General features: G+C 40.7%; 1 protein-coding gene across 1 annotated transcript in view; it reads right to left on the reverse strand.

Moving 5' to 3' along the window:
* Positions 1–139: 139 nt before the first annotated feature.
* The window catches only part of LOC137283190 (uncharacterized), a 52,068-nt gene continuing 31,094 nt past the window's right edge, over positions 140–21,113 (reverse strand). Inside the window, exons 6-11 of the mRNA XM_067814634.1 lie at positions 17,227–17,327; positions 14,433–14,576; positions 10,778–13,816; positions 9,523–10,116; positions 3,709–9,222; positions 140–3,049 (exon numbers count right to left, since the gene is read on the reverse strand). Coding sequence (XP_067670735.1) covers positions 3,032–3,049; positions 3,709–9,222; positions 9,523–10,116; positions 10,778–13,816; positions 14,433–14,576; positions 17,227–17,327 — 9,410 coding nt within the window. The 3' untranslated portion in view covers positions 140–3,031. The remainder of the gene's footprint in view (positions 3,050–3,708; positions 9,223–9,522; positions 10,117–10,777; positions 13,817–14,432; positions 14,577–17,226; positions 17,328–21,113) is intronic.

The raw sequence follows: 21,113 nt of genomic DNA on the forward strand, positions 1-21,113 counted from the left end.
ATATATGCAATATGGTATATTGCTGAGTGATTCATTAAACAACACAAACACCGACATTACGAAAGATCTTGCCATTTCCTATTTGTGCCTACAAAGAACAACAACCCACACATAGATGAGAAACACAAAGATATTAGTCTTTATGCCAACAAGCTGTTTTATTGCACAAAATAAGTTGATGATTTTACAATGAATACATTAAACTGTTACTATAAAACATACAAAACAAAGTTGATAATGTAACATCATTTATAAAAATGCTGATAACGTAATGCTAATTCTCTCATCAATGCAGGCAGATGTTCTCCATTAGTACGAGTACAACATCCTCATCTCCACAGCTTCAATCAATACAACAGCCTGATACAACACACACCCTGTCAGACAAAGCAGGGGATAGCACATCACTATCCCTGTCAGCCTTCTGTTGTCCAACAATGCTTCAGCCATTCACACAAGCCAACAGCAACATATCTTTGTCCGTATCAAGTCAAGTCAGTCCATATACCTGTGAAAAACGTTCACCACCACCACTTTCTGTAATAGTGTCACAGCCTAACAAGTATATCCTAAGTAGAAGGCACTTTCATCTAGGTAGATGAAGTCGACATCAACATGGAAAATACTTACATTTAAGTAGACGAAGCTTACATCTATGTGGGCATAGGCGGATCCAAATTTTCAAAGTGGAGGGGAGGAGGCGGAGTCTGAACCCCCTGAACCCACCCCACCTTAGCTTCACCTATGCAAAACATTAATTCCAATGTGGTCAGTATTCATTTTCAAAGGTGGGTTGTACCCCCTGAACCCCCGCACTCAACTCCCCTTGGATCTGTCTATGGTGGAAGATCGTAGCACATGATGCTTGCATGTATGTTGAGGAAACTTTTTTCTACATTGATGATAAATTTATTTTCCCTTTGGTACTAAAACGCTTCCCTAATATACAATGTATCACCATATGAACTAGTCATTTTTTTAATCAAATGCATTTTTTTCTGGCAAAATACAATTGTATTTGTTTTCCACTGCAGCAGACACATACTGAATACTGACACAAAATGGATGTTTCAGTGATGTTTTGTTTTATGGTAACAGAAGAACACAGCTCCTGGAGTAGCCAACCTTTCATTTCCTTTCCTCCTTTACATATCATCAGACGCAAACGCATATTCTTCCATTACTAATTTTTCATTGGGTATGCGATATCTCAGATGAATATTCATTACAATGACATCTCTTTCTTATTGATTTACCGAAAAATATGAAAATGCATGTGATATCTGCCAATAAACTAGTGGTGTTTAACATTTTTCTATTGATGTATGTCACATACCAAATTATACTACTCAAAAAAGATAAGGACAACCTGATTTTGCCTCTGTAGTTAATCTCTGATAGCAAATGTTCCTAACTACTTTTGAGCTGTATACCTATGTACTGTGTCAGGTGTTTAGTCTGATGCTGAATATGGTCTTTCATAATGTGTATAACACGACTGTATCCAACCTATTAACTTGGGACATCTTCCCATGAAGTCCTAGCTTCTTGTTGGTTGGAAATGGTGAAGCATGTGTAACTCCATATTTGAAGCAAACCTAACATACATATGCAAGTTTTCTGATCACTTTTTCTATGTGTGAAACATTACAACACTGAAACTCATTAGATATGTTTTTAACAACAAAAATATGACATCATATTTGCAAGTCACTTTTTGGATCATATTCATAGCTATTTATGATCACAAAATGCTCTTTCTCCCTGCACATACATGCACAGTTTACCCTGTTATTGAACATCTTGTAAGGATTTAAATCTAGTGTATGTAACTATCTTCTACAATGTCAGATGTTTCAGTGTACTAACTAACATATACACTCATCTAGATATTGTACATTCAAGTATATACAACATACAATGGTAGTGAGTTGGTTTAATGAACGGCCATGCACTAAAATATGGTCTCTGGTTCCATGCTGTTTCAAGAGTATTTCAATTACAGCACAATGTGGATTACAGCACAATGTGGGTGCTGTTGGTGGTGAAGAACAATGCAATATACTGTGGGTATTTCAGGACTGTGGACTAAGTGGTCGAGTGAGTTTGTTTTTATGCAGTTTCTTGCAACATTCTATCAGCATCATGGCAGGGGACACCAGAAATGGGCTTCACACATTGAGGGGAATCCAACCCAGGCCTTCAGTGTAATGAAAATTTGAACACTTGGCTACTCCACCACCCCACTGTTGACGCTTCTGATGCAGCATCAAACCAACAATGCTCTCCTGACATTCATATGATGGAGCAATCATGGCCCAATTCCATGATGGCATTTAAAAGCAATCTCAGACATGATTGTTTCAGCAGAAAAAGAGGATACCACACAATCAACATAGACCTGGTTTTCCTAAGAGATCAGGGCAGTAGGGTAGCCTATTGGTTAAAACCTTCACCTGTCACTTCAAAGTCTCAGGTTTTATTTCTTGTATGGGCATAACATGTTAAGCCCATTTCTGGTGTCCCCTGCAGTGACATTGCTGGAATTCTGCCAAAATTACTTGAGCTCACACATCAAATTCCTGTCCTCACCACCACTTTGTGAACACCTTGTACCCATTTTTGTCTATTAGATCACCTCAGTGAACATCTGAGACGTGCATGAAGCTTATGAAGCAGTGTCCATAACAAGGTATATAAAAAAGTCAAACAGGTACCAGGTCTACAAACATATACAACATCATGCCTAACATTAAATTTTGTGGCCTTGATCTCTGCAACTGGCATCTAAGGGCCTCCTTACTGACCCACAGATGCACACAAATATGGAATTGAACTTCCATCAACTTCCATTCCACAAAACAAAATTAATTGTGGTAGGTATTAAGTAGTAAATGACAACATGTTTTTCTTCTAATCTGAAACACCTACAACTGGAAACACAAACATATTCAATGGGTTTATACAACATGTTTAACGTTAAATGTTGTGGAATCAATACTGATCTTGATTCTTGTGATGAGACCTGTCTCTAGAGAGTTGGTGATGCCTGGAACAGACAAGAATCATGCTATAGTGAGTGGGTCATACAGGGCTTAATGCTACTTTTCACAAGTTTTCAGTCATATTAACACTGATCATGGACGGTTTTGTGAAGTCAAGAGTGAAAGAGATTTGACACATCTGAGGCTTCAAAGAACCATCTGCTAGCTTAAAGGAAGCCTTGGTCTCTTTAAATCCAATAAATACAATACACAACACACAATGAAAGTGTGTACAAGTAAGTAAGCAATAAATACCACAGTATTGCTGATACTGGGTGCTCGTTACTGGTACATTAACCAAGCTGCATTTTAAACTGAACTTGAGGACTTATTTTGAAATCAGAAAGGAAAAAGAGTAAAAACACTTCACACACCCAATAGAAGAAAAAAATGATAGTAAGCCTACTGTAGGGAAATCACCGAAAGGTTGTGATTGGTTTGTATACTGAATAGCAAAAGAAAAGCAACCATGGCCTTTGCCAAGTTTTTAAACAGAAGACAAAAGCATTAAGTTACTTTTCATTTTTGTTTTAAATTTGCATTTCTTTTGCTGTTCAGTACATATATAGATAAATGCTTCTTTTCTCAGATCACTGATATTGTGGTTGCATATGTTATGCACCAAGGGGTTGTATGTCGATTTCAAATGTTACAGAGAACTCACCAGCTCTTTGCGCACTATAGTCACGTGAGTGTTGATTGTCTGGTGGAGCGTGGCAAAGTACTTGAGGCGGGTCAGCCCTTCAGAACCTAACTCCTTGTTCAGATAGCCCACACACACTTGGTACTTGGTCTTCACAAGGTTCAGTTTCCTTAACCGCTTCTTGCCCAAAGAGCCAGTAAAGGTTGTCAATAGCTTCTTCCGGTCATCATGAAGCTTATGAATGTCATTTTTCAAACTCTGCACTAAGTCTGTCTGATTCTTGATGGCTGCTTCTAACTTTTCCTTCACAAGCTTCTCGATGTCCAGCTTCATGGACAGGAGGCGAGCATAGGGCTTCTTGGAAATAGCAGATAACAGAATCAAGAAGCATCCTTCTTCCGAGTGGTATTTTCTCTTCTCACTCTGAAGCAGAATGTCATCTGGAACCTTCTGATGCGCTCGGCCAATGAAACTCAACTTCTGGAATCCTTCCATCAAGTCACTGGCCACCTGCTGTAGGGCATCTTTTTGTCTACTAAGAGTCTGACTGTTGCCATGACTCTGGCCTGAGGGTACACTATCCACCACTATAGGAATGTCACTGGTGAAATCTATACAGTTGTCAGCAGGACCACCAGATGGACCTTTGTTTCCAAACAGAGTTTCTAGGTCATTCCACTTGGACTGTGGCCCTTCATACTGACTGAACCACTGGCCTTGAGTTGGCTGAATGTGACTCAGATTGTTTGATTTTACCAGTCCCTGAACATCACCTGTCATCTTCTGGTGGCACTGCATTACAGACAAACCATTTGATCTTGATTCCATACTATTTGTCATAAGGTTGACAGTATTTTGGGCAATCTGTAAATTGAATTCAAGTGACATGATACCATTCTGGAGATAATTCTGTGGATTTTTCAAGGGTAGATTCACACAATTCTGCATTCCGGAAGACTGACCAGGAGCAGTGTCTTGTTTGGTCCTTTGAAGTGCCTCGGAGCATTTCTTAATGCACTCCTGTACCACCTGCAGCTCCATAAGGATCTGCTCCTTGGTGAAGTCTTCCAGTTTCCTCTCAAGAGATACCTCTGTGATTGAGTCATCAGGACACAAGCGGAAATTACCACAAGCTTTCTTCTCCAGCTTCTTCTCATAATGGGCTGCAACAACTTTCGCTTTCTGAACCATCCTTCGTCTTTTATGCTTCGTTTGTTCAGCTAAAACAGTGCTCAGTGGCCATGGAATTCTGTCCTTTACCTTACTGGGATCCGAAACACCAAGTTTAAACTTCAAGTATTTTTCAATGGTGAGGGGAACGATTCTAACAGACCCATCATCTCGGCTGTTCTCTGACACCAGCTTGTCACTGAGCTCATCCAGGTCTTCAATACTGTCTCCAGAGATGCTTGAAGAGTCATCAGGAGTGTCAGTTGTCTCAAGCTTCTCCTGATCACATCGATATAATTCAAATGAGAGTTCATCATTGTAATCAACAGTTTCTCTTGATTTCCTCACTAAATCAGTACTACGTTTGTGATCAGAATACCTGGTACTCTTATTCAGAAGCAAAGTTGACCAATCTGTAGCACCTGTGTTGATAACCTGTCTTTGTCTTCCAGAAGAGGATGTCTTTGGTTTCATGTCCTGTTTTTTATCATACGTTTCCTGCACATTCAAACCAGTCTCTTTTTGGTTTTCTTTTGAATCAGCATTTTCCTGCAATTCAACTTTTCTTACATCTTCCTTGTCAATGTGAATAATGACTGGTTCCAACTTTGGACCACTTCTGCTTGTGGTGCAGACCTTCCTACTGTCTTGTTCAGAGTTTGTCTCATGCAAAGACTTTATGTTAGACATGAGTCTTACATTGCCAGAGGATCTAACATCACTTCTGGAAGTGATATCCCATGAGGATCTCCTATCATTTGATGATCTTCTACTACTTGAGGATCTTGCATCATTTGAAGATCTTCCATAACTTGAGGATCTTGCATCACCAGAATATCTTCCATCACTTGAGGATCTATCATCAACAGAGGCTCTCCTGTCTCTGGAATATCTTCCACTACTTGAGAGTCTTACTTCCCGTGAAGATCTGCTATCACTTGAATACCTCCGATCACTTGAAGCTCTTCCATCATTTGAAGATCTTCGATCACTGGAATATCTCCCATCACTTGAGGACCTGGATTCTCGTGAAGATCTTCCATCACCTGAACTTCTTCCATCATTTGAGGATCTCCTATCACTTGAACACCTCCTATCACTTGAATATCTCAAATCATTTGATGATTTTACATTGCTTGAAGATCTTGGTTCACCTGAGGACCTCACATCACTTGAGGATCTCCCGTCATTTGAGGATCTTGCATCACTTGAAGACCTCACATCACTGGAGGATCTGACCTCACTTGAGGATCTCACATCACTCGAGGATCTGATGTCACTTGAAGATCTCATCTCATTTAAAGATCTCACTTCACTTGAAGGTCTCACTTCGCTTGACGATTTAACATCATCTGAGGATCTGACCTCACTTGAAGATCTCACATCATTAGAGGATCTGATGTCACTTGAAGATCTCATCTCATTTAAAGATCTTACTTCGTTTGAAGGTCTCACTTCGCTTGAAGATCTTACATCAGTTGAAGGTCTCACTTCACTTGAAGCTCTTACTTCGCTTGAAGATCTTACTTCATTTGAGGATGTTACATCTTCTGATGACACTCCATCCAGGGAAGACTTGATATCAATAGAGGGTTTGACATCAGCTGAGGAATCCTGCAAGGTTCCTGCATCAAAAGCATCATGCACATCAAGAGCATCAAGAGCATCATGCACATCAAGAGCATCAAGAGCATCATGAGCATCATGAGCATTCAGTTCCTTTCTTTGCATTTCTTGATTCTCTTCACTATCACTTGCACTATAAGATAGGTCCTCAAGTGCATTCAGGATCTTTTCCCTTTCCATGGATAAAATATCCAATGGCTGTCCCAATAATTTATCCTTTGGTCTGGGTCCTGGTGATGGGCTGAGAGAGTTCCTGTCAGGGTTCGGTTCAGGTGAGTTGTGTTCAGTTTTCTCTGATTCAAGTTTTGAGATGACCGACTGCATAACAACTTTCCTGTTTGGGGAATGTGAAGTTTTTATGTCATTGCCAGCATGCACAGCCTCCCCAGCATGTGCATCCCGGCTAGATTCGCCTAAAAAAGGACCCTGTCTTATTGGTGATGATGTAGAACTTGAAGGGTTGGAAGTTGAACCGTTACTCCCTCCTTTATCAAAAGGAAGATTCCATGACTTGGAGCTGTCTGAAGGCTTACTAAACAAAGACTGAGATTCTGGTGTATGTTCCTTGGTGCTTTGCTTCTCTGGGGAAGACTGATGAGATTCTGGTGTTGACTCCCTTGGCACAGATGATTCTCTTGGTTTTGGGGCAAACATGTCAGCAAACCAGTCCGCTGGGTCACTAGACTTCCGTGGCTCTGCTGAGGGGGGCATACCAGATGTGGGAACATGCACTAACATTGATGTTGGGCGTACTGGAAGAGGAGGAGGAGGTTGATTTGGGTTGAAGAGTGGTCTCTGAATGGGAACACCACTAGGAACATAGGGTCGTTGTCCATGTTGGGCAGTTGGTGGTCCTTGTAGAGGCAATGGCATTCTCTCCTGGTGCTGCCCAAGAACAGGAATACTAGAAGCGACTTGAGGTGGAGGAAGGGCTGTCATACCTCCAGGTCGACACACCTGTGAGAACCCATAGTTTGGTAGTCTTACTGGCTGTGTATTCTCATGGAGTGGAGGAGGAGGATAGGCTGTGTTGACATGCTGCATTCCATGTACTTGCTGTGGGTGTGTCATCGGTGGTTGAGGTCTCACAACAGGCTGTGGGGGTCTTGGTGGAGGGGGACCCGCACTTGTTTGTATTGTCTGAGATGGCATAACAGGTGGTCGCTGCTGAGGTACCATATGAGGCTGAGGTGGTGCAGCAGGTTGCGGCACATGATGGGGCATCGACTGGTGAAAAGTTGGTGGTTGCTGATGAAACCTCAATGGAACAGGAGGATGAGAAAGGTTAGGATTAGGTGGTGGGCGCATGATAGGTGCTTGTACAGGATGAGGAGGAAACCGCAGGTGTTGCTGCTGTGATGGGACAAGGTGTCCTGGTGGCAATGTGCCTTGAGGAGGTATTGTATTTACTGGAGGGAGTCTGGTAGTGACTGGCTGGAGAAATCCTGGCGCTGAAACTTGGGGTGGTGGTGGTGGTTGAGGTTGTTGAACAGGAGGAACTGAAGGCCTAACCTGTGAGGAAGCAGGCAGAACCAAAGGTTGGCCAGACAAGGCAGCAGAAAAAGTGGGAATCCACATCGACTGTACAGTACTTTGACCAAGGCTTGTTGTTTGAGTTTCTGTCTTTGGTGGTGCAGATTCAACTGGCACCCACACTGACACTGGGGGTGTGCTGCATCCTCTACTCTTACCTAGAACAGGAATAGATTGACCACTGGGCTTCTTGACAACATTGTTCTGTTCATCAGACACACTGGTGCTTTTAGAGATTGTTGAGTCAGATTTCACTGAATCTTTGCTGTCTAAACTGGTGGAAGTGCTTCTGCTGGCAGGAACGGAGGATGCAGACTTTTTGACACCCATCTTGTACTGAACTGTAGGAATGATTCTTGTCGTCGGTGCAGACACCACTGCCGTAGACAATGGTGGAGATGATGGAGTCACAGGTAGTGACGTAACTGAATGATGTGGTACTGGCAACAATACTGCTGGTGAAGTAGTTCTGGTATCAGTGACCTTCACCTCAGATTGGACACTGGTGCTTTTTGCTTCAGATTTCTTCTTCTTTCCACCAACACATAAGGTAATTGACAATTTTCGTTTCATGATATCTTTAATTGGACTGAATGTGTTGTGAGTTCCATTGATGTCAAGATCTTCATCTGTAGATTTAGACTTAGCATCTCTTTTTTCCTTCTCCTGTGCTCTCTCACTCAGAGAGCTTGCTTCCTTCTTTGTGGAAATCTTCTTGAGCTTCAGATGCAGAGGTTTGTCACCTTCAATGGAGTTATATCCTCTTTTTTCATCTACTTTTTGGGTCAGCTTCTCATTTGTCATCACCTCTTCTTCCTTCTTCACTTCATCTGTCTTCACTTCCTCCTTCTTTACTTCCATCTTTTCAGCTTTTGTTTGAACCTCCCCAAGACGGTCTGGTTCTTCTTCCTCTTGGACTATGAGATCAAGTCCAACCACTGTGTTTGTTTTGTAATAGTGAGAACTTTTCACTGTGTCCTCCTCTTTTTTCAAAGCTGGTTTCACATCCCTCAGAAACTCAAAAGTGCACAAATCTGGTTCTACTTTTATTTCCGCTTTCATCATAGAGCTATTATGCTCCTCTTTGTACGATTCACAGTCCTTTGTCATGAGTTCCTGCTCAAGATCCAGATGTCGCACATAGGGTTGAATAGAGCTGGCAACATCTTTACACTTTGGACACTCTCCAGCACTGGGACTGAATACCTAAAAAGACAAAGCAATTTATTATCACCCTGTAAAAATGATGCTTCATACATGTGAAGCAGCTATATGAGCCCTCACTCTATTTGTTTATTTGTTAGTGTTTTAGCTCCACTGACAGCAGCTCTCTCAGTGAAGGTCTGTAATCTTATGAACTCACAAAGTGATAGACAATGCAAATAAAACATGCAAAAGATAAGGCAAAAATATATATGGGGGATTTTCCTCAATTAATTTTTATAAATCCCAGATGGCTGCCAAGATATCAGCTGGTGAGTTCATTACCAAGCACTGACTATTTACCTGCAAATAGTTGGTCAACTCTACTTTGGGCTGTAAACTTTGAATACTGCGGACATCATCTGATCGACACACACCAACTTGAGCCAACTCCACATTAGGTGAAGCAGGTCTAGAAGCCACCGATGTCATTGACACACTCTCTGTCCCGTAACTGTAGCTGTCATCATCAGAATTAGGCAGTGTCTCAACAAAGGTATGAGGCTGATCAAAGCTGAAGTCTCCATAATCAATATCATCATTTTCATATTCAATACTGAAGTTTTCAGATGGACAAGGAGACCATGGTTTCTGATCATCCTCTAAATCAATCTTCTTTCTAGGAGGAAGCTTCTTTTTCCGCTTTCTTCTCTTCTTGTAACCAGCTAAATCTTTGTCCACTTTCTTCTTTTTAACCTTCTTGCCCACATCTGGTTTACCTCCCTGCACTACTCTCTTGTTCTTGAGATCTTCTTTCTCAATCACCTCAGTCCACGACCGAGCCTGGACTACAGGTGCTGCCTCCTCAGGCTTCGGAGTCGTGACTGGGGGCTTCACAGATGGTGGAATATTAGCAGCAGTCTTGTCCACCTCAGTGATGTCACGGAGCTTGGGTTTCTGGAAACACATTATTTTGTAGAAAAACTTTATAAATGAAAGGAAAGTCAAAATGATACATAAACATGGGTCAGGAAGTTGGTTTACACCACATTGGAAAGTTAATGAACTGCTACATTCTCTATAATAAGCCCCTGCTCCAAACCAAAATACACCAGTTACATGTTATTAAAGCAGTCTGTGCTTAATATTAATACAGGGAACATTGGGAGTGAATCCCCCATTCCCATCCCCCACACACACTTGCACACACACAGCTTGACAATTTATCAGGTACTGAGTAATTTTCACTAATAATATGTTATACCATGCCAAAACACTTGAAGATATGCATGATGGGGAAAGACAACAGTGACACAATTCAAAGCCGATCTGATCAACTAATTACAATTGTGAGTGGTGAGTTCCAGACATGGTGTTGTAAATATTCCTTGTGATGATGAAAACGTCTGGGGGAAACCTAGTGATCAAATGATTTAACTTTCTGTTTGAACCTGGGATCTTAATATCAAATACTTCACAATCTGCCATGGAACAAGTTTTCACAACCATCAGCTTGAACATGATTATAAATTTTTTAGATGAAGTATCCTTTACAGTGACATATATTGATGATCTAAGTGGTTTGAACAATGTATTATCAAAAGCTCAAAATACAAACTTTGATTTGCTCTTGCTCTGTTGATATTTGCTGTTCTTTCTCTGTGAACAGTGACCTCTTCATTGGCTTATCATCACCATTGTCTTTCTTTTCTTCCTTGGGGCTATTTGAAACTACTGTGTCCATCTTGTCTGGTGGGGAGGGCTTCACAGGAGTCATCTCCACATCACTGCTAACTTCACCACCATCTATTCGTGGGGCCATCCATACTCCCTCACACAAGTCCTCACACTCATGGTTATCATCTCGAGCATCGTAACTCCGCTTGTCACTCACATCTGTGTAAGAACTCACATAATCATCCACCAATCTCAACTGATCAACACTTGCTGTAGAAGATTTCCTTCTTGGAGCTGAATCGTCACGGTGATGATCCAGCGAGTCCCTTCTGCCATAGTCTGATCGTGGAGATCTACGTGGAGAATGGTACCTGGAACTCCTATAGTCTACATCACCATACCTACTGGCATCTTCATGTCTGGGGCTATCACGTCTTGGCCTGTGATCATATGATCTCCTATCATATCTTGATTCATGTGATCTGCGGTCATCATCATACCTGTACCTCGTGTCTCGTCTCCTGTCATCCCGCCTCCTGTAGTCCACATCCTCATTATGACCCTTCCAGAAGTCATCAAACTGAGAACTCCCATAATGCCTTGAAGATTCAGTGCTACTATATCTTGAGTCCTTCCATTTATACTCGTCGTAGTCTGAATCCCTGTAAATTCGATCCCTCTGGCTGCTCTGCCACAACGACCATCTTGAACTGTGTTGTCTGGCATCTGTGTCAGCATCACCAAACTCCAGACGTTCTCTACCAGAAGACACACTGACCCCGAATCCTTGCTGTCCCGAGTCACCGGTGTGGTACCCTTGAAATGGAGAGGAACTTATTTCTCTGTATCTCTCATGGGGAGCTTGCTGAAGCTTGGTTTGAGGTTGTACTGCTGGTCCCTTCTGAACAAGTTTAGATATTATGTCCTTGACATCACCAAAAGACTGAAGTTTAGTTACAAGATCCTTGACATAGTCTTGACTCATATCCTTTGGTGTGGCTTGCTGTGCTTCATTCTGCAGCTCAGACTGAGTTACAGGCTGTTTCTGTGGTGTTCCCGGACTTAACGTTGACAGAGACAATCCAGGCAGAACAGAAGATAAAGAAACACTAGATTTAGGACTGGACTGAATTCCTTGATGTGCTGGGCTATCTGTAACAACAGAGACAGGAAAAGAGGGACTATCTGCCACTCTTGGGCTGTTCTGTGTGCTCACTGACACTGGATGAGCACTGGATTTCTGTGGACTATTCTGTGATTCTTGACGTACTGGACTCTTTGACAGTTCTCTAGCAAAGGGATTACTCATAGAAGAGGCAGACCCAGGGCTCTTCTGAGCTTGTGAACCTACAGGACTTTGCGTAAGTTTTGAAAAATCAAGTTGAATAATCTTCTTGACAGCTGCATATGGGTCTTTATAGTCAGCACTCCCTTTTGGGGAATAAGGAAGAGATGCATCTTTGGTAACTAAGCCAACTTCAGATGTGGGGGACTCAGGAAAATATTCTGAATCTTTGACATCATCACTTGGTGTATTTTGATTAGGTGATAGGGCTAATGGAGGCATGAAGATTTGATTTGAGGAAGAGACATCACCAGAGACATCATGATACTTTTGGAAATGGAGTGGGTCAGATGCCACAGGAACAGAGGTGGGTGAAACTATGGTTTGTGACACTGTTGGATCAGATGTTAAGGAGGGTAGTAATGATGTGGCTGAAACTGAAAATGGAGATGGCATCTGAGCTGGAGCTGGTTCAGAAGCTGAGAAAAATGGTGTAGGTGGAGGAGGCACCGGGGCTGGAACAGGAGCGGGGACAGGCACGGGAATCTGAGATGAAACTGGGGTTGAGACAGGCTCTGACTCTGGCTCTGTGAATTGACTAGGGGTAGAGACACAAGCTGCTGCAGCAGGAATTGATAAGCCTGCCTTGGAAAAGCGACTCGGAGGATAGATTCCAGCTTGAGTGGATGAGGTCACCACTGCTGGACCTTCCATGGCACTGGTTACAGGAGCAGCAGGAACTGAGGTCAGGTCGCTAACAACTTCCACTGCCGTTATTGGAACTGAAGGAACTGGGACTGGTGTGATTGTGGGTGGTGAGGAAATGGATATTGTCGACTTTGCTACATTTTGCTTGTCAGATTGTTTGAATCTTGTAGAATAATCCGCAAAGCTTATCTTTTTCTTTTTTTCTTTGGCTTCAGCTTTCTTCTGGTCCATTTGCTCCTGGACTTGTTTGACAACACTGTTTTGTGCCTGATCCTCACTCGTAATGGCCATTTCATCCTGGCCAGTTGTCCCCCAGAGCTGCTCTACAGTTTTAATCATTGACTTCATTTGAGGGCTGATTGTCTTCTGCTCTGATGGGAACTGACTGAACATGGCATCACCATGCTGACCTGAGGGTATGTCAATGGTTCTGTGACGAGGATCATTTAAAGCGATCCTTGGATCAGAATGAGCAAGGCGGGGATCACTTGAAATTAAACGAGGATCCACTGGCATTATCCGCGGATCTGCTGGTGTTAACCTAGGGTCACTAGGAGGAACTCGTGGATCAGCTAGTCTTGGATCACTTGTAGCTTCAGCCACATCAGAAGTGTTTCTCCTCCTGGCAATACGCGGGTCCTCTCGGACAGATTGGATCTTGTACCCAGCATTGCCTACTGGCACAGGGGGAGATGGCAAAGGACTAAATCCAGACTCTTGTCGGCCATAGGTAACCACTGAGTCATAGCTGCTTCTTCTGGGAACCACGTTCAAGTCACCGCGGGACTTCCACTTGTGACCCGATGCACCCTGGGAGGACTTCCAGTACTCACTTCCTGTTGACTTCGAGCCGTATGAACTCCGACCAGTCTGTCCATAGGCAGCACCTGATGTCTCCTTCCTCTCATACTGCAGCAATGCATATGGCAGGCAGTGACGAGGCCTAGTGGATGGCAGAGCTTCATCTGTGTATTCATACAGGTAAATCTGCAAATATTAAAAAAACTTTTGAGGCAGGTGTATTTTAGTGCAAAGACTTACGTTATGCGTAATGATATAATATATAATTCCAAAATTCTATATGTGTAATAAGTAATATTATTCCTGCTTTGCATTACTACAGTATTCTTGGTAAGTATCCCGATGTATTTACCCAAGTATGAATTATGTGTGATATATGTATGTATTGTTACAGTTAGTTGTTTACCAATCTTATGCTCCACTGCGAAATAAACCTCCTCACACCTCAGCAGAGTGTTGGCAGTTTATGCCTATATTATCCCTACTATATTTTGTTACATTGAAGCATTCACTAGAGCCTGTCCCAGAGTACAACATGCCAAACTTGAAAACGCTGTGAAAAGCAAACCTGTGTTTCACTGGGCAGGGAGGGTGGTGGGGGTGTCTATTCTATTCTGCATTTTAATCTAAGGAGGCCTATAGCAATTACAGTAACAACAAATTTTCACATTTTTCACAAGATGTTTTGCTCATTTCATCAAACCATTAGCCAACCTCTACATACACACTATAACTGCTAGAATACAATGAGAAGCTAAAGACAGAATATCTATGCCCCAAATGGTTGAACATTCCAGCCTACCTGTGATCTCTGCAGCTGGACTGTGTGCGTGGAATGGGACTGAGCTGCACTGACCGATACGTGACAGTCATAGTTGGGGGTGGGTTCCACTAGAAGCTCTGATGAGTTTGTGATCTGTTGTGCCTTGCAACGACCTGGAGTCACCTGAAGGGGAGACAACTTGTGATTAATGAAGGAAAATCAATTTGAGCCTTTTCTCAAGGTTTCACAACACCAAATCAGAATCAGCTGAGTTTAGTGTTTTTCAAAAGTATATCTATCCAGTACTGTATATTACCGTGTATAAGCCAAACCCCATGGATGAGCCAATCCCCTGACTTGAGCCCTAAACTCAGTGTCAAAATGGTATGTGTCATGCATAAGCTGACACCCCCACGATGGGTTGCAGTTCAGCTTACACCACAAGACATCTTGCATTTACAGTCTTGGATGTAAAATGTAAGTATACTAAATCAGAGTAATATCTAATAATTAAAACTGATTATTTTTTCCTATACCCAATTCTGTCTTCATTCAAAATGCCTCATGCTGAATACATTTTGTGCAGCTTCCTGCTTTCCATTTAGCTTGTGGTTAACCTTGTTATTTTTGTTTGTTTTTGCTGGTAGTTGATGGTCTTACCTTCTTTGCATATTACATTACTATGGAAATTAACAGGAAAATATTTGGTTTGGTTAACCTCTGTAACACTGTTTTGAATGAGTCTCTTCTTTTTAATTCAAATCATCAGATCATAAAATGCATTTCTTTATGCACATATCAGTACACTGAAGATATGCTGCAAACAGCGTATTAACATACAGTGGAAGCTGTCAAAACCGGCATCTGACCAATCTGGCAAGTTGTCATCACCTACATAAAATGTCAGCCCCCCATCCATGGCTTGTACATTTATCATCCGTTCTACAATCCAGCACTTTGTCTCAACCTGATTATTTAGTCAGTCCCAATGAGTGCCGGTTTAGACAGCTTCCACTGTATCAGTATGTATACCCATAACACTGTGCTGTCATACCAGACTAATTTCAGATGATACATAATGGACCCTTGACTTTGACAGACAATTTGGAAGGTAGATGAACATGAAGAAACTTTGGCCAATAAATTATTTGTTAACATATGTATACAGTGGAAGCTGTCAAAACCAGCATCTGGCCAATCCAGCAAGTTGTCATCACTGGCATAAAATCTCAATCCTGTCTGGGGTTTGTACATTTATCATCAGCTCTACAATCTGGCACATTGTCTAAACCAGATTATTTCTTCAGTCCCAATGTATATATTATGTTATATGTAAATATGTTTGAAGATAACAATATGACAATGACGCATTGTTTTAAACGATAGTTATAACAATGACAGTTTATCCAAATCAGGCAAAATCTCTCTCCATTTCACTGCTGTAAAGGGGAATTAAGTATGTCACAGGATCTGATCCAACCTAATCATATTCAAAGCGTTCTATCAGTGTTCGTGTTAATGCAGAAACATGCATTTTTCACGTCCAAAAATAATGAAACCACGCAAAAAATACTTTGTGCGTGTTTTGGATGCATAGATTCTGATCTACATAATTTCAAAAAGTACCTTAAAACCGCAACATATAGACAAACAACAATTTTTAACATGATTCAGGATTGTACTGAAATTTCACATGCAAAAGATGTGGACGACATCGTCATAATTTTATTTCTGCAAGCACTCGCACAAAACCTACCGTGATCACTGTCTATGCACCAAAAATACAACAGTTTTACAGGAAATGAAAAGGGAAGGCCATGTTGGATTGGTACCAAGAAGTAACACTGCAGCAAGGAAGTTTATACAATTACACAAAGGAGATTTTCCGCCTCTGTGCGATCACAGATCATTTCAGGACAGCAATTTCCTAAAAACATAATCATTTCTTTCTGTACATGAGGTTTCTTTGCATTGATGAGAACATGTGCAGTGCATTTCTTCTGGGAAATTTTGCAGTTTGAAAAGCATGCTTCTGACTACAGTAATGAAGTATCCTTATTAGACAAGTGCCTATGTTTTGAATACATAAATATGATAAAGATAGTAAATTGACCTCAGAAGTTTACGCTTGTTGGTAATCATTTCTAACTTGTTAATTAACTCTATTTCTATAATTTCTTCTAATAATTAGGATAATCTGCATCTAACTTCAATTTTTTTTTAAAGCTCAAAAAATATGGCACTGTAATATATATGATATATCTATATTATGCATATATATTACTCTATGCTTTTATATGTATGTAAACATGTATCTTTCACAGGGATATTTTTGTCACCCTGAAATTTTTGTATTTTGGGCCGAAGGTCTCCTATCGAATATAATCTGTCTGTCATTCTGTAAAATTGATCACCATTAAATTTACACAATACAATAGCCATGTATTGCCTCAAATTTGAAAGGCCCTGTTCCTCCCCATTGAATATTTTTGTCTGTTGTTTATCACTACACTCAGCATGATGGCCAATGGAACAAATGGCAGTTTAACTGCATACTTGAACAAAGCTGACTTCTGATATGTGATAGCCATAACAAGTTGGGAGGAAAAGTTTTATGTTTTCACATCTTGTTTCATTGCAAGATGTCCAATTATTCAATCTCAGAGCTACAAAACCACTAATTTCCTTTTGAAATACCTGCAGTTTCCTTGTCAGCACCCAATGCCTTCATGAACAGTCTGAAAGTGGCAATCTCAGTTTCTAATTTTAACTTCTTGACAAAAAATCGTTCACTTTTGGTTGTCATGGAGCATGTTTGGAAATATCATGTTACCTTAAATACGCAAACACAGGCTAGCTTTTCCTCCCTCAGCTCTGCAAGCTTCAGTTGGACATCAGGATGTTTACATACATACACTCCGCTTGTATTGTCACCTGCAATAAAATTACATCATGGGATTACAACACTGTATCAACCTTGTGTATCAGAATGCATCAGATTTAGCCAATCAGCTCCTGCCTTCCTCCACAAATCAATATCTGATTCAGCCAATCAGATCCAGCCTCTACAAATAAACATGTGTTTCACCCAGTCAACTCCATCCGCCACCAATCAGAATCTCCCTTTTGGGTAAAAAACAATACAAGGCATTGAGAGACTATCATGCAAGATATAACAACAAGTACGCACAACATGAGATTTCTCACTTGACTTGAAGCAAACACATGTGAATTTAAATATTTGGTTGGCGGTGGGAGAGTTTGTAGGTGGTGTCTAAACCTGTCGACAATTCTTATCCTGATGACGAGAGGTCAGAATCAACCATTCAGAACCAAACATCATCCATAGGAAGCAGAGTCTGCACCAATCAGAATCAGTAACCTGATGTACCGACCCAGTATAAGTATTCCCGTACAACACAACTCTAATGCTAACCTGTCTCAAGTTAGGAAGGTTAGATGCTCCACTTCTACAAAACACACATCACATCCTACTGTTACCGCTTACTAATACCAGGCCAAGCCAGCCTGTCCGAGAAGACCCTGGAGAGATCTTGAAGAGATCTTGAAGAGATCTTGAAGAGACACAGACTAAGAGCCCACAGGTGATGATAGTCTTCAGCATTACATGTTCGGGTCCATTAAGTGAGTGAGTGAGTTACGTTCTATGTTGCTTTTAGCAATAATTCAATGATAATTTGTCAACAATACTGTGTCTGAAAAGAGTACCCATATCATGTATAAAACAAGGCCTTTAACAGAACAAGCAAATACTTGAAGTTGAACCACCTAACAGCCTCATCACTCCTGGTTAATTGTCCATGCTTTTCAATTTGATATTGCTTGTGATGCTGTGCTGGTGCTAAAAACGATGTAAAACTAAATTCACTCATGGCTCTTTAGCTAACAATCCAAACTTTATATCCTTGCAGTGAAATGTCTTTCCTGTCCCCATCCCATCACATGAAGCAAAGACTCAAATTATGTCAACAGTATTTTACATGTCAGGTAATGTTTTCCCAGTTTTCATTTTTCTTGTGACAACCATGATCCCAGGCCAGCAGTTATGGACACTGTCATTCTGATCATTGAGCAACACGATGTCAGAATACAAGCAGGCCACCACTACAAAGTTCCAATTGTGAAAACAAAGATAGCCTGCACATTCTTTAGTGAGAGCACCATATCTCTTTCAAACAAACGTGAAGATACTAAAATTCATGAATTTATGTAAATATGTTATTAATTTGTATGTCTTTGATGTGTTGGTAGCTCTGTTGATTGTAACACAAATTCCTGAAAAGGCAAATCCTATCCTATCCTATCCTATCCTATCCTATCCTATCCTATCCTATCCTATCCTATCCTATCCAGACAGAAATGTTCATCTTTTCATACGAGCTTGAGTACTTAAGGTCTATAACGTAGTAACCACAGCAAGCACAATGAGAAAATATCCAGTCCATCATACCACTAATATACTTAAATACTTAAACATGACCTGATGTGTGTCTTCGATATAATCACGAGACAGCACAAGAGTCTACAACCATAACAATGAGTTGCAACATATGTCAGATTTGGGATTTCACTTTCTTAGTAAAGTACAAATTCTAGTACTTTTTTGGTTGAGTCCCATGGGGGATTTGAACCCACACCCTCAGAGTCAGGCACCTAATCACCAGCACACAAAGTAAGCCGCCTAGCCCACTCAGCCACCACAACTTCTACAAAAATGGAAGTCAGACAACTGGTAGTCTAGACTGTGTACTTTGTGAACCCTTCTTATAAGTCTAAATTGGCACAGCTCCCACGGCAGAAAGCTGTGATTACACAACGCCATTTCAGAAAGAGGTCAAATGCAACATATGTCATATTTGGGATTTCACTTTCTTAGTAAATTACAAATTCTAGTGAGTTGTTTTGTGTTGTTATTATGCCTAACCACCCCATCCATTAACTCTAACCAGAAATCACGTTCATAAGATCTGTTCTCATTTCAATGATGTAAGACTATTGTTCATTATGAAATACCAACACAGCATTTTGTGCATGACAGGTCTACCAATTCCATACCAAGGCAGATGGCTGACAGGTCTGAGAGTGATAGTGAGGGATGGCTGAAGAAACTTTGCTGCTGTTCTGTCAGTTTAGAGGTTGATGTACCCATCCCAGGTTCTGATGACAAGTCCGTTTCAGAAGAACAAGATGATGAAAGTGATGCTGGGCCAAAGGTGTCAATTAGTATGAACTTAGGAGACTAATTACTTATTGAATCATTTCATCCTCTCCAAATTCCAAGATGCCAACAACCTGTCAGCAATATGACAGGACATAATCAGTAAATGCTGGATACCACAGAATCATTGATTTTGTAGATAGTTCAGAAATATAAAATTAATCATATGCATGCTTCAAACTTGCTCTTTGTCCAGTTCACAATTTTACAGGAGTGTGTGAGTTTACGTTTACACTGCTTTTAGCAATATTCCAGAAATATCACAGCAGGGGGACACCAGGAATGGGTATCACCCATTATAACCATGTGAGAAATTAGACCTGGGTCTTCAGCATGATGACCAACTGATCCACTAAGCTACCCACAGATCCTCAATTTTAAAGGGGCATACATTTTATGAAACACAGTTCTGTGTTAACTGTGTGTTTGAATCTGGTGTCTATGTGTCTCATGAAAGTATGTTTTGTATGTATTTTCGACAAAATATGGAACAAGCATAACACACTGTACCCATTTGAGGAATCGAACCCAGGTCTTCATCATGACGGGCAAGCGTATTAAGAACCAGGCTACCCATCGTCTCTTCTTTGAAGGAAAAGAATCTGAACCCTTTCTTTACTTACAGAGAGATTGTAAATCCCTCTAATATAAATTGAAGTTTACAAATGGAATAAAACATAAACAACTGTCCCAATGTCATTTGAAAAAATATACTGCAACACTTTCTCCAACATTTTGAAAACCAATATTCAAACTGTCATCAAAGCCTAAGTATTTAGTAATTAGGTAATCAGTCTATACAATGCCAACATTAATGGGCTCATCATAACAGTTACATGTCACGTGATGTGTTTCGAGATGGTCTGAGCAGACGGACACGTAATGTCTGACACCTGACAACTTGATCACATGTTTTCATTGACTGCCTGTCTGGTGAGAATGAATCAGTTACCAAAGCATCTTGAATTACATGCTGAGGCCAGATCAATTTTCTTTCTTGTTTTACAAATCCACTTGTCATATTTTTTTGAGAATAAGAAAAAAAATAAACATGAAATTTCCATGTTTAAAAACTAAAATCCTAACATTAATGTTCTATAAGTGAAATACTCTTGGACTTAGTGTGAAACCTAAACTCACTCGATCTATATTTAGTTGATAAAAGAAACCGAAAGAGTTAACATGATAACTCATGTGTGTTTTTGTTTTGACTGGTAATTTTGTAATTGCTTTTTTCCCTCCTGCCTTTAGGTTTTCTGAGGACATAAATCTGTAAAACAAGAAATAAATTTAGTCTGTCATGACCCAGATTCACTAATCCTATCAATGCAACTGCATGTAGCAATAATATTAGCATTTATTGACACTGACAGCTCACTGATCCAAACATTCAGTAGTCTCATGTTTAATACATGCAGGCATGTCTCTGGCATTTACAAAGGTGACAAATATAATCCACTGATTGCACAATACTATGGTAT

The sequence above is a fragment of the Haliotis asinina genome, chromosome 5 (genome assembly GCF_037392515.1).
Source record: "Haliotis asinina isolate JCU_RB_2024 chromosome 5, JCU_Hal_asi_v2, whole genome shotgun sequence".
In the NCBI taxonomy this organism is placed as follows: Eukaryota; Metazoa; Mollusca; class Gastropoda; order Lepetellida; family Haliotidae; genus Haliotis; species Haliotis asinina.